At 33.9% G+C, this 15050-nt stretch overlaps 2 protein-coding genes across 2 annotated transcripts; one reads left to right on the top strand and one right to left on the bottom strand.

The window, feature by feature from the left end:
* The first annotated feature begins 263 nt into the window (after nt 1-263).
* On the top strand, nt 264-2262 carry PGR7 (proton gradient regulation 7). The gene is made up of 5 exons (XM_078314865.1): nt 264-699; nt 1013-1093; nt 1200-1304; nt 1399-1548; nt 1870-2262. Exons 1-5 carry the CDS (start codon nt 325-327, stop codon nt 2092-2094), a joined length of 936 nt encoding a protein of 311 aa, XP_078170991.1. The 5' UTR covers nt 264-324; the 3' UTR covers nt 2095-2262.
* A 1897-nt stretch (nt 2263-4159) lies between these two features.
* LOC144565188 (uncharacterized) lies at nt 4160-5282 on the bottom strand. Its single transcript, XM_078314866.1, has one exon. It carries the CDS (start codon nt 5216-5218, stop codon nt 4292-4294), a length of 927 nt encoding a protein of 308 aa, XP_078170992.1. The 5' UTR covers nt 5219-5282; the 3' UTR covers nt 4160-4291.
* Nucleotides 5283-15050: the final 9768 nt, after the last annotated feature.

The raw sequence follows: 15050 nt of genomic DNA, 5'->3' as shown, positions 1-15050 counted from the left end.
GGATGCCGATAAAAATTAAATTATATTTTTAAGTGTTTGATGAATAGTTTACTCATTTGTAATGCACCGCAATTTAATATAATAAAGGATACATTATCATTTTTTTTAATACAAGTCCGTAGCCATATACATAATATACATTATTTTTGAAATTTTATTTTAACATGTAGTTAATTTCTTGTAAAATTTTAAATTAGGGAAAGAGCAGACTTACCCAATCCGATCAAGACATGGTCAACTACGGACTATGGCTCGTGCTTAGCTCGGGCTAGTTCCGACCCCTCTCTCTCTCTCTCTCTCGCACCGACTCTATCCATCTCTCCAATGCGTTCCCTCATCTCCCCATCGCTTTGTCCCTCTCCACCCCTCTCCCTTTCCAACAAACCCCATCTACTCTCTCCCCACCAATTCCAGCATGTCGCGAGTCCCCAATCCTCCCCCAAATGCTCTCTCCACGCCGTCTCCACCGAGCCTCTGTCGGCAGTCACGGAATCCAAGACAAAACCCTCGCCCGCTGAGGTGTCTCGGTCCATAATGGACCTAGCCCAAACGGGCACCCTGTCGGCATTGGCCCATGACACATGGCCGCTTGGTATTGGTGCCCGCTTTGTGGTGGACCCGGATGGAGCCCCTGCTCTCTGCTTCAATCCGGCTCATAGGTCACTTGCGGTAGACAACAGATCCAGTTTCCATGTAAAGGTACTACAGTTCTTCTCTTTTTATTTGTTTGTACAATGGAATCTGCCTATATTGTTTTCAAATTTAATATTTGGATTAATTCCAGGAGTTAATGGACATTCAATTAAAAGTTAACCAAAGATGAACTTGCAATTTCTTGTTTGGTGGAGATGGGGGTCAGTCTGTTGTTGCACCTTAGATGAAATTTTGAACGAATTACCAATATGATAAACTGCCATTTGAGGCAAAAAAAAGAAGAAGCATGAGGTGCCTTTAATTAAAAATAGATGAATTGAGTTTCTGTTTTGATATATTCACTAGCTTTTGTGTGCAGTTTGAGCAGAGTGGATTGAGAACTCCACAGTGTACCCTGCTCGGGAGCTTGACAAAGCCTACGGATGAAAAGCTTTTGAACGTAAGTGCTAAATAGCAAAACAAAATTTCATAGGTTGGATTTTCAAAATGCTTCACTGCATCTAACTCGGCTTATCTGAGGAGGTTCCCTTTTGTATATGGTGTAGAAACTTAGTGCAAAGTGGGAAAAGAAATTTGGTGAAGAGGCAGATCTGGACCTCATGTACTTGATATCAGTTGAAAGAATATTTCATATGGAAGATTTTAGTGAGGTATGTATTTACTTCCAACCTCAACTTTCTATATCTATAAAAGCAGACATTGCCTCACACAGTTTGTCCTCTTGTTTATTAATTTATGTGATAGGATGGTGTTTGGGTTGCTCCATCAGAGTATGTAACAGCCGAACCTGACCCTTTGAGGAATGTTTCTGAGAAGATAGTAGAAGAAATGAATTCAAGACATGCTGAAGATGTGAACCGTCTATGCAATGTCTATGTTGATACTGGTTTTCAGGCAAGTTCTGTTCTTCTGTACTCTGTTCCACTATAAAACAAGCATACATTAGCGTGTTCTTGTAATTCATATCAGTACCAAAAATCTTTATTAATATACTAGACTGTTTAATGAACTTTTAGCAAAGAATCTGGTACCACCTCTATCATTATCTGTACTGATACCTAATAGAAGTTTTTAGATTTTTGTTTATTTGGGTTTATGAGTGAATAGGACATAGATCTTTGTTTATTTGGGTTTAAGCTTTTAGACAGTAATAATCAGACATAGACTGAAATGAGTCTGTACCAATTTGCATGTGGACTGCTAAAACTGTGACAGGTGTCAAGTGCGAAAATGATTTGGGTGGACAGGCTAGGGTTTGACTTATACATCTACTCAGAAAACGGGGTTTTTGTTGTTCGAATCCCTTTCCCAAGAGAAGTCACAGATGAGAAAGCGGTGAAATCATCATTTAATTCCATGTCTCACCTTGCATGGGAGATTGAGAAGAATTATGCAGTTCCAGATTTTGAGCGTGTCAACTCCTTCAGAAAGATCAGATAGAGGTTTTTTCCGTTGTTTTTACCTTTTACAGTTGTTATTCTCTTTTTGGTTTCCTTTTTGACATTTTTGTGATGAGGTGAGTTGGGGGATTGCAATTGTTCTTTATGTTGTATTGAGGAAAATAATCATTGTTTTTAGGGAAATAATCATCTTGCACTACCTGCAAAATTTTGTGTACTTGAGTTATTTTTCAATACCACAAAAACTCGTTTTTCTTGTCAGTGAGCTAAGGAAACATTAAGTTACAGGATTTCGGATCTTTTCATTTTTTTTTTCCCCTTGCGTCTATTTCTTGAAATAAATGACACTTGTCGTATTATGTGATCCAAAACCTAAAGCTATCACTCGTCAAAGGGGAATGCAAATTAATTCTGGGTCAGTTTGACTTTAAATGATCGCTGGATCTCAAGTCATCATGTTCGAGTTAGATTTCAGGTCATCTAGTTTTGGATAATTCCAGGTCCCGGGTCAAATCTAGTTTTAGGTTATACAATTTTGGATCATCCCTAGTTGAGTCAGGTTTCATGTCGATGCTTTGTATCATTTTTATATTTCAAGTTATTCAGGTTCGAGTAAGGTTGGGTTTTGAATCTTCCTGGCAGATTATTTTCGAATTTTGAGTTGTTCGTGTTTGGATTTGGTCAAGTTGAGAGTCATCCAGCTTGTAATCAACACGTTTTTAGGGTTGTTCCGGCTCGGGTTAGGTTGGGTTACAGATTATATTCGGATTTGTTTGTAATTAGTTCAAGTTTTTAAATAAGTTCAGTTGGCGGGGTCACAGATAAGTGGAGTTGTGAACATATGGATAACCGAGCACTGACAATCATGACTCTTCATTCTAGGTCCTACAAATCAGATTAACCTTACCAACAAATTGAAGTTTTCAATTCAATTTAAAATAGAAAATAATGTTACACAATTTCTTTCTTTTTTTTCTTTTTTTTTTGGGTCTAAACCTATTTCAGTTGTAGAGAAGAAAGAGCTTTTTGTGCTTTTGACATACTGACTTGTAGTACCATCGAGTTGTTGTGAATGGTTGCTATTTTGATGTCTGTTTAAGATTAATGTAGTGGAATCGGCGAATTATTCATTCTACCATAACGAATTGGCAAATTATTCGGCAATTTGCGAATTGTACGTTTAATACACATATTTAACAGCATTTTATGAATAATCGGCAAATTATTCATTCTACCATAACGAATTAGCAAATTATTCGGCAATTTGCGAATTGTACGTTTAATACACATATTTAACAGCATTTTATGAATAATACGTCTCAACACTAAAGCTTTTAAACTTTAACAACATTTTGCTTTAACGTAATTTGCTTTCGAAGAGGACAGAGAACAAACAAAGTCATAAAGACGACATTTGGTTGTGGCTTGAAGTGAGAAATAAGGATTTGGTTGAGGTGATCGTGGTTTTAATGAGGAATAAGAAGTTTATTCCAGGAAAAGTTTTGGTTAAGGCGCTGGCCATTTCTATGGAGGATATCCAGGTTACAATTTTTATGAATGGAGTAGGGACAATTTTGGATGGTGAAGACAAGTTGCAGATGGTGTCTTGATTAAATATGGAAGATATAGGGCCTTAAATGCAAATTGTTATTCTTATAGCTGTTGTTAACATTTTTTTTGTGTGCTTTTCTGGATTGTTAGCCATAGGTTTTGATTTACGATGTTGTTGGTCTTATGTGGTTGTTGGATGGTAGTTCATTTTTGTAAGTATTTTGTGGTACGTGTGTAGCTAATATCAGTAATACTGTGTAATATTTTGATTTTCATTTTAATGAAAATCGGTGACAATGTTACTTCTTTCAAAAAAAAAAAAAAAGAGGCCATGGGTTTGAGGGAAAATATTTAAAATGGGGGAGAATTGACTAAGTACATAGCCCTGAAAAGAAAGTCCATAATGCCGGCTCACCCAACGCAGGATGGATTATTTTATCAGTATGTATAATGAATCCATACTAATTATTTTTCATTCCAGTTCCACATCTTCTTGATATAATATTAATCAATACGCAAAGTTATCTGGAAAAGTGAAAACATCAAACAAAATCTATCAAACAATTCAAAAGCCTAGATTCTCATTTATACACATATATAATAGAGAGTAACAAATATACATGATCCGCAAACTTCATTACTACACTACACAAAGACACACAATGATCATTAAAATATTTAATTGTCTACACTATACTGGTATTGTCTAATTTGGTATACTCATCTCCATTGCTCTGTTTGCACTCATAGTAAAGAACCGTAATAGCCATCATAGTGTACAAGTTAACCACCTGCATTAGAAGCTGGTACACGAACCCTAAAACCAAACTACCAGCCTTGGAACTGGAAGCAAACATAACAAGTATTGTATTACATGCATATATGATGCCTGAGGCGATGATCAATGCAAGAATTAAGAGAAATACTTGCATCTTCTTTCCTTTCAAAAGTTTTGTCGCACATGAAATCGCACTAAGTCCGTAAACATTTGGTTCAATAACAGAAATCGCCACACTCATGGACCAAATAACTCCCAAGTAGACCATGAGAAGAGTTGCTAACAAAATCAAAGGGATTATAAAAAACCATGAACTACTGATATTAATATTGTAAATACCGGAGACAATCCCAATTATGAACGTGATTGCAAAAACAATGATGAGGTAGATAAAGGAGAAGAGTAAAACAAAAAGCTGTGTAATTACTGGCCCTTTGATTATGCTCTTAACCTTGTTCAGCAATTCTTTCAGTGTCAGCGTCTCTCCTAGATATGCTGTCGAGTTCGCATAGTAGGTAATGATTGACAGGAAACATGAAATCACAAACACAAAGACACAGTAAACAATTTCAAAAACGAGCAACTCTTTGGTAACTACCTTTAAGGTATTAAGAAGCTCGGTAAATTCAGGGCTTGATGGGTCAATTGTTGGTAGCAACTTCGCCAACTCGGTGATCTTAGATAAAAGAGGTGTGATCGATAACTGGATGCCGATGTAAAGCAACATATGGCCTAGGATGTAGATCAAGAAAATATTAGAAAAAAGTTTAGGATTCTTCGAGGGGAGGAACACGGCTTGCCATAGGAAGGAAAAGGGGGAGAGAGACTTGGCCATGACTTGGCTTTGGATTAACTAGAAAATGTTTCGCTTTGGATTTGGGTAATAGCATAGATCTATATATATATATATATATATATATATATATATATATATGAACTAATTAGAAGACTGGAGAGCCGGGACCGAAAGTCACCGAATCAAAATTAATGCAAGATAAGAAATTTCATTGGCATTGACTTGGAACCATTTTAGCGTAGACTGGACCAAGTCTTGTCATTATATCGTCTGCCTGGGCTGGAGCTGGACCTTGTGTAACTTTATTGCATTTAACAGATTGGTATTTGAGAAATAATTAAATGAACTTAAAAGAATATATTTTTTTTAATTACAAGGAGAGATCAAAATATCCATTCGGATTAATAATCCTCTTCATTCACAATTATTTGTACTACACGTTTAGGTGGAATTTTCTTATAGATAGGTTAATTTCTTGTTGTCTTCTCCACGAAACAAGACAACTGTTGGAGTTGTAGGATAGCGGAATTTTCCACGCCATCTTTTACAAGTTACTGTAATTGTTGTAATTCCAAAAGATCCACTTGTGTATGTTTGTGTTATAGCTCGCAACCACGAAATTTCCGAGCTAGGGCCATAGAATATATATGTGATTAATTTAAATCCGGTGTTCACATATCAAGTTCTCTGTATGTTCCTTTTTCTATTACGGGCCCACCCACAAAGGAGACGAGTATATTGCATACATACAGGTACAGATATCAATATATCATATAAGATATAATAAGGAATATATACATTGATATGGCTATTATTTGTGGTAGATAAATCTTTAGTGTAATAGGGGTCCTGATATGTCAACACCGCTTGTCTGTGGATGTCCATTTCTTTCTTTTTTTATTAATTTCCTTTTCAATTATTTTGTATTGTTTGTACTCTGTTAGAAAGATATATTCATTGATTTTCAAATTAATTATTTAAGTTGGTTTTAGTTTAAATTTTGATGATTTATTCATTTAATTTTATAAGTTCAAGCTAATTACTTTTAAGATTATGTTATTATTAGTTCACGTTAATTTATATTAACAAAGTGTTTCATTTATGTATATACATATATTCGATTGATAAAGCATGTACTTAATTTTACATTGGAGTTCTATTTCGTGGTTAATTTATATTTACATTGGAGTTCTATTTCATTTGAATTAAAGTTTTAGTTGACTTAATTTTAACTATTCATTTGAATCAAGTTTATCTTAATTTATCATTCATGATTTCTTATTTTTTAAAATTTGCTAGCATTTAATTATTTAGGTTCATTTGGTTTTATATTATTGGTATTATTTTGTTACATTTCAACTAAAGTTTTTAATCTGTTCCAATAATTTAACTATCTATTAAATTTGATTTAAAATAATCCTTATTATGTTATAATTAATTAATCATTTGGAAAAAAAAAATCTGGATTATCACACAATTAATTGAAGTTCAATAATCGCCTCTCTATTTTCTCTATATTTTCCTTCTTTTGAATGGAATATGAGTGAGTGTATGGTACTACTATGCATATTACGATTTGACACTGTGCTACGGCTCTATATTTGAGTTTTCAAATCCTAATGGTCGATCCGAACCGTTCATCTTGTTCTCCATATTAATATGTGTTTGGAGACCAAATTTTACATTTTTTGAAATTTTTTTACTATTTTTTTAGATTTATTAAAAATCACTGTTTTTGGATGGTCCAGAATTTTCAGATCAAGTGATTTTCTAAATACCTAAAAAAATAGTAAAAAAATTTCAAAAAATGTAAAATTTGGTCTCCAAACACATATTAATATGGAGAACAAGATGAACGGTTCGGATTGACCGTTAGGATTTGAAAACTCGAATATAGAGCCGTAGCACAGTAACAACCCGTGATATGCATAGTACCATAGACTCACTCATGGAATATTACTGAAGGTTTTTCAAACGATACCAATATACATTAATTAGAGGAATTAATCAAAATTGGTAAGAGAATTAAAGGAATAATGAAACATGTTTTTTTTTTTGATCAATCATTTCCGCAAATTGAAATATTTTTTGTTAATTATTATCAAGTCTGCTTTGACAAATTCTTCGTGAACATCTATATAATTTATCTTTTTGTTTATGGAAGTGCTGAAATTAAGAAGAGGATTTCTGAATCATATTTGAATTACAAATGTGTCATAAATTTCAGCACTTCCATAAACAAACGGATAAATTATATAGTTGTTCACGAAGAATTTCAACGCCTCCATATAGGAATATGCTAGCAACGGTTCATATATATCTTATGGAGAGGCTCTATGCTATGCATAGCATGCTAGCATATTCTCATATATATATAGAGAGAGAGAGAGATGGGCTATGGTGCATTGCAATGCATAGGCCATGGTGTGCATTGGACCATAAATCACCGATTCAAAGTCCAAATAACCGATCCAAACCGTTCATCTTGTTCTCCATATTAATATGTGCTTGGAGACCAAATTTTATATTTTTTGGAATTTTTTTACTATTTATTAAGCCACTTTGAAAATCGCTGATCCAACGGTGGCTTCTGATTTTACTGTTCCAAACAGTCACCGTTGGATCATCGATTTTCAAAGTGGCTTAATAAATAGTAAAAAAATTCCAAAAAATATAAAATTTGGTCACCAAGCACAAATTAATATGGAGAACAAGATGAACGGTTTGGATCGGTCATTGGACTTTGAATCGGTGATTTATGGTCCAATGCACACCATGGCCTATGCATTGCAATGCACCATAGCCCATCTCTCTCTCTCTCTATATATATATATATATATATTCTCATATACAAGACAGACAGGGGAGCCGGGACCGGGTCATAATACAACGGTAAGATATTATGTTGACTTTGACTTGGAACATATTGATGTTTATAATATGTTCCGTTTGCGTGGATTAGATGAACTCTCTCGTCAATATATATATATATATAGAGAGAGAGAGAGAGAGAGAGAGAGAGAGATAGAGATAGGCTAATGTGCTTCCGGTAGCATATGGGCCGAAATGCTTCCGGTGGAAATTTGAAATTCCAAAAAGTCGATCTGAACCGTTCATCTCCTTCTCCATATTAATATCTGCTTGGAGACCAAATTTTATATTTTTCTGAAATTTTTTACTATTTATTAAGCCACTTTGAAAATTGCTGATCCAACGGTGGCTTACCAAACAGTAAAAATCAGAAGCTACCGTTGGATTAGCGATTTTCAAAGTGGCTTAATAAATAGTAAAAAATTTCAGAAAAATGTAAAATTTGGTCTCCAAGCAGATATTAATATGGAGAAGGAGATGAACGGTTCAGATCGACTTTTTGGATTTTGAAATTTCAAATTTTCACCGGAAGCATTTCGGCCCATATGCTACCGGAAGCACATTAGCCTATCTCTCTCTCTCTCTCTATATATATATATATATGAACTTACAAGACAGACAGGGGAGCCGGGACCGGGTCATAATGCAACGGTAAGATATTATGTTGACTTTGACTTGGAACATATTGATGTTTATAATATGTTCCGTTTGCGTGGATTAGATGAACTCTCTCGTCAATATATATATATATGAGGAGGGTTCAAATGCACCCAAATTTTTGTGCACCCAAATGCACCCTATATTTCAAATCCTTTTTCTATGTTTTCAAAGTCCGAATAGTCAATCCGAACCGTTAGATGTGATATATATATTAAGATGTGCTTGGAGACCAAATTTTACATTTTTAAAATTTTTTTTACTATTTATTAAGCCACTTTGAAAATCGCTGATTTTATATTTTCTGGACCATTGGATCAGCGATTTTCAAAGTGGCTTAATAAATAGTAAAAAAATTCCAAAAAATGTAAAATTTGGTCTCCAAGCACATCTTAATATATAGATCGCATCTAACGGTTCGGATTGACTATTCGGACTTTGAAAACGAAGAAAAAGAATAGGGTGCATTTGGGTGCACAAAAATTTGGGTGCATTTGAACCCTCCTCTATATATATATATATATATATATATATGAACTTACAAGACAAACAGGAGAGCCGGGACCGGGTCATAATGCAACGGTAAGATATTATGTTGACTTTGACTTGGAACATATTGATGTTTATAATATGTTCCGTTTGCGTGGATTAGATGAACTCTCTCGTCAATATATATATATATATATATATATATATATAGAGGTGGGCTATGGTGAGTTGCGAAGTAAAACGCGTTTCTACTTCACGCCGTATTTTTATTTTGAAAGTCCAAACGATCGATCCGAACCGTTAGATGTTTAATCCATATTGAAATGTGTTTGGAGACCAAATTTTACATTTTTTGGAATTTTTTTTACTATTTATTAAGTATTTTTGAAAATTGCTGTTTTGCTGTGAACAGTAAAAAACAGTAAAATTTTCTGGACCATCAGATCAGTGACTTTCAAAATTGCTTAATAAATAGTAAAAAAATTCCAAAAATTGTAAAATTTGGTCTCCAAGCACATTTCAATATGGAGAACAAGATGAACGGTTCAGATCGACGTTTTGAATTTAAAAATCGCAAAATATGAGCGTGAAGTAAAATAGTCGCTTTACTTCGCAACTCACCGTAACCCACCTCATATATATATATGAACTTACAAGACAGACAGGGGAGCCGGGACCGGGTCATAATGCAACGGTAAGATATTATGTTGACTTTGACTTGGAACATATTGATGTTTATAATATGTTCCGTTTGCGTGGATTAGATAAACTCTCTCGTCATTATACCAATAGGCAATAGCTAGCGCTGGACCTTGTCCTCCGGGGGTGCAGTACGTACAACAAAATTTACAATATTTTAATACCGTGCTGTGCATTAAAAGATGCCTTAGTAATTACATAATTAATATGTATGTCCGAATATTAACCATTTTATTGCATTTAACATACATTATGTTTGAGAAAAAAAATTAATAGCGGTGGTGCATGCATGTGAAAAACAAGAGTTGAATTAGAGTGTTCTCAATTTTATCAAGTTTCTTTGTAAATTCAACTCTAAAACATATTAGTTTAATTTTAAATAATGAATCCAAACTATTGAAACATTTCTACCTTACGAGTGATGTATCTACGTGTAAACATTTTAAATTTAAGAATTAATTTTGTATAGACTCAAGCAGTTAAGATTAGAAGGTTCACAAAAGAACTTGGTGATGAACCCATATATATATATCCAAATAAATACAATGGTCAAGTACTACCCAAGTTCCACTACTGTCTTCAACTAATCCAGTTAAATAAAAGCATTCAAAAATAATAATAATAATAATAATAATAATAATAATAATAATAATAATAATAATAATAATAATAATAATAAAGGTACGAATTTCTTTAAAAAAAAATAAACATAGAATGAGGCGATCATTGTATGAACTTAAAGAGTATAATTTTTAATTATAAAAACAGATGAAAATATGCATTCTGTTATAAATAAAATAAGTTATGGATGGATGTTCATTTGCAACTCTTCCGTAATTATTTCAAAACTCCTCATAAAGATTTATGTTATTCTCTTCTCATTTATCAATACAATTAATATACAATGACTTGTTATTTACATTTTCTACCTATAAATAGAGGATTGTAAGATTGTATTATACATATAAGAAAAGCATAAGAATAAGAGATAGCTATCTTATACATTGTCAATATCTTGTTTGATTTATTTATCTTTATTTTACAACACATTATCAGCACGAATTGCTCGGAAGAAACAAAGTTATTTTGAAAATGACTGACGCAATGGTAAGTAAAGAAGATCCATGTCTAGTAGACAGCAGAACAACAAATACCATATTAAAAAGCAAGAGATATTTTTCACAATTGCATCTTGGTGAGACTAATATCCATACTATATCTGGTACAAGTAATTTAATTGAAGGCTCCGGAAGAGCTTGTATTTTATTACCTAAAGGAACAAAATTAATAATAGATGATGTATTAAATTCAAGTAGATCCAGAAGAAATCTACTAAGCTTTAAAGATATTCGAAAGAATGGTTATCATATTGAAACTATGAATGAGAAAAATTGCGAGTATCTTCATAACACATCTATTAAGAATGGTCAGAAGATCATAATTGAAAAGATGCAAGCAATGTCATCCGGATTATATAGTACTTATATAAGTAAAATATAATAAAATATGGTTGCTAACCCAAAGTTAGCCGTTACTAACCAGAACTTAGTTGATCCAAAATTATTTACATTATGGCATGACAGATTGGATCATCTAGGAAATATAATGATGAGGAGAATAATTGAAAGTGCAAATGAGCATCCCCTAAAGGACTTGAAGATCCTATTATCAAAAGATATGACATGCGAAGCATGCTCTCTTGGAAAACTAATTATTAGGCCATCTCCAAATAAAGTTGGACCTGAAGCTCCTTCATTTTTAGAAATAATTCAATGAGATATATGTGGACCTATTACACCTCCATGTGGACCTTTTAGATATTTTATGATGTTAATTGATGCATCAACACGCTGGTCACATGTGAGTTTGTTAGCAACAAGAAATGTTGCATTTGCTAGACTATTAGCACAAATTATCCAATTGAGAGCTAATTTTCCAGATTATCAAATCAGAAGAATCCGACTTGATAATGCAGGTGAGTTCACTTCTCAAACTTTTAATGATTATTGCATGTCTATTGGAATTACGGTAGAATATCCAGTGGCCCATGTTCATACACAAAACGGTCTGGCAGAATCGTTGATTAAAAAATTACAATTAATTGCTAGACCATTACTCATGAGATTTAGTTTACTGTCTTCTGCATGGGGACATGTCATATTACATGCCGCTGCACTAATTAGATTAAGACCAACTGCTTATCATAAATATTCCCCATTACAATTGGTCTCCGGAAGAGAACCAAACTTGTCCCATCTAAAGGTATTTGGTTGTGCAGTATATGTTCCAATTTCTCCTCCACAACGCACAAAAATGGGACCTCAAATAAGGTTGAGAATTTATATTGGTTTTAATTCTTCTTCTATTATTAGATATTTAGAACCATTAACAGGAGATGTTTTTACATCAAGATTTGCTGATTGTCATTTTAATGAATCAATATTCCCAAATTTAGGGGAAGAAAAATAAAAACTGGATAAACAAGTAACTTGGAATTCATCGTTATCTTATCTTGACCCCCGAAGTAGTCAATGTGAACTCAAAGTTCAAAAGATCATAAATATGCAAAGAATTGCAAATGAATTACCTGATGCATTCACAGATACGAATAGAGTTACTAAATCACATATTCCAGCTATAAACGCACCTGCTCGAATTGACATTACAAAAATATCTAATGAATCTAATGTGCGTAGAAAACGTGGAAGACCACTTGGTTCTAAGGATGTAAATCCACGTAAAAGGAAAGAGCAAAATAAAGCAGTTGGTCCAACTCCAGAAGAGGTTGATGGTAAAACTCCTGCAGAAGTCAATAAAACCCCAGAAGAGGTTGATAGTAAAACTCCTGAAGAAGTATATAAAATTCCAGAAGAGATTAATGGTAGAACACATGAAGAAGTTGATAAAACCCCAAAAGAGGTTGATGAAGTTCCAGAAGAAACTCAAGTACCAAATGATTATGAGATTTCTATAAATTATGTAATAAATGGCACTATATTAAATAGAAATAAAACACATGTTGATGAAATCTTTGCATTCGCTATAGCAAGCGATGTTATAAACGAAGAAGATAATGTGCCAAAAACTCTAGAAGAGTGTAGACATAGAAATGATTGGCCTAAATGGAAATATGTCATACAAGCAGAATTAAGTTCATTAGAAAAGCGGCAAGTATTTGGACTTGTAGTCCAAACGCCCAAAGATGTTAACCCTGTAGGTTACAAATGGGTATTTGTCATAAAAAGAAATGAGAAAAATGAGATTGTGAGATATAAAGCAAGGCTAGTGGCACAAGGCTATACACAAATACCTGGAGTTGATTATGAAGAAACGTATTCACCTGTAGTGGATGCGATAACTCTTAGATTTCTAATAAGTCTCACAGTTACAGAAAATCTAAAAATGAGACTTATGGATGTTGTAACAACCTATTTATATGGTTCACTTGATAGTGATATATACATGAAAGTCCCAGAAGGATTGAAAATGCCTGAAGCATATAAGTCAAAACCTAGAGAGATGTACTTTATAAAATTAAGAAGATCTTTATACGGACTAAAACAATCTGGTCGAATGTGGTATAATCGACTGAGTGAGTACCTTCTAAAAGAAGGATATAAAAATAATATAATTAGTCCGTGTGTTTTTATTAAAAGATCAAATCTAGGTTTCACAATCATTGCAGTGTATGTTGATGATTTAAATATTATTGGATCTCCTGAAGAGATTGAGAATACTGCAAAATTAATGAATAATGAATTTGAGATGAAAGACCTTGGTGTAACAAAATTTTATCTCGGCCTGCAGATCGAACATCTAAAGAATGAAATATTTATCCATCAATTAAATTATGTTGAAAAAATATTAAAGAGATTCAATATGGATAAAGCTCGTCCTTTGAGCACACCAATGGTCGTACAATCGCTAAATGCAAAAAATGATCATTTTCGCCCACAAGAAAATAATGAAAAAGTGCTTGGTCCTGAAGTACCATACTTAAGTGCATTCGGGGCATTATTATATCTTGCAAATAATATGAGACTCGATATCTCATTTGTAGTAAATGTGTTAGCAAGATATAGTTCCAAACCAATCAGAAGACATTGGAATGAAATTAAACAAGTATTTTGGTATTTCTGCGGAATTAGAGATATAGGGTTATATTATCAAAAGGATACAAAATCCAATTTAGTTGGATATGCAGATGCGGGATATTTATCGGATCCACATAAAGCACGATCTCAATCGGGATATGTATTCACCTATTATGGAGCTGCAATTTTATGGCGATCGACAAAACAAACTCTTACAGCTACATCTTCAAATCACGCCGAACTGGTCGCCTTATACGAGGCGGGTCGAGAATGTGTTTGGTTACGGTCAATGATTCAAAATATTCAAGAAGAATGCGGACTTGAAAACATCAAGGTAAATCCTACTCCGCTATATGAAGATAATGCAGCATGCATTGCACAAATCAAAGAATGATATATCAAAGGAGACCGAACTAAACATATTGCACCAAAGTTCTTTTCGGCAACAATCCTCTATTTATAATATCTTGTTTGGCAACAAAATTTGATCTCCAAGTACATATCATGTTGAGAAGTTTGGATTAATTGTTTGAACTTGATAATAAAAATATGAGTAGAAAGTAAAACACCATTTCCTAAAGCATGATAGCCAGTGTCAGGTGTCTAAGCCGTCAGATTGGATTTAAGATTCGTGCATTGATTTGATTTTGATGGAACAAAAAATTTGAAAAATGAAAGGCTCCGTTACGTAGGGTTGGGTTTTGATTTGTTCTTTTCCCTTAGCGCCGCTCTCTCTCCTCTCCCTAAAATCTCTTTTCTTTATGCTCTTTCAAGCCGCTAGTTCTCCCTCCGCCAAGCCCCTTCCCCGAGCTCTCCCTCCGCGGAGCTCTGATCGCTCTCCCTCGATCCGCTGGTTACTCTCGTGCTTTTCTCAGCGGATTTTGCCTCCTCCCCTCCGTCTCTCTCTATCCTCCTCGCGAGGAGACACTCCACTGTTGGGCCACACCTTATCGCTCGTCTCCCGGTTAGCGCGTCTCTCTCTCAGCAATTAATCAAAGCTTGTGAAAAACCTAGATGCGGTTTTCCTCTTTAGTTCAATTTCAAACCAAATTAGTTGAAAT

This window comes from Carex rostrata, chromosome 14 (assembly GCF_964058835.1).
Source record: "Carex rostrata chromosome 14, lpCarRost1.2, whole genome shotgun sequence".
Lineage (NCBI taxonomy): Eukaryota > Viridiplantae > Streptophyta > Magnoliopsida > Poales > Cyperaceae > Carex > Carex rostrata.
This window is presented reverse-complemented; position numbering and strand designations above follow the sequence as displayed.

What these genes read in the sequence shown, in the direction of transcription:
- LOC144565188 (XM_078314866.1), bottom strand. Translation starts at nt 5,218, where the DNA reads ATGGCCAAGTCTCTCTCCCCCTTTTCCTTCCTATGGCAAGCCGTGTTC.
- PGR7 (XM_078314865.1), top strand. Translation starts at nt 325, where the DNA reads ATGCGTTCCCTCATCTCCCCATCGCTTTGTCCCTCTCCACCCCTCTCC. An exon ending in CGGATGAAAAGCTTTTGAAC is followed by an intron (nt 1,094 to 1,199) that starts GTAAGTGCTAAA and finishes TATATGGTGTAG; the next exon opens with AAACTTAGTGCAAAGTGGGA. An exon ending in ATGTTGATACTGGTTTTCAG is followed by an intron (nt 1,549 to 1,869) that starts GCAAGTTCTGTT and finishes AAACTGTGACAG; the next exon opens with GTGTCAAGTGCGAAAATGAT.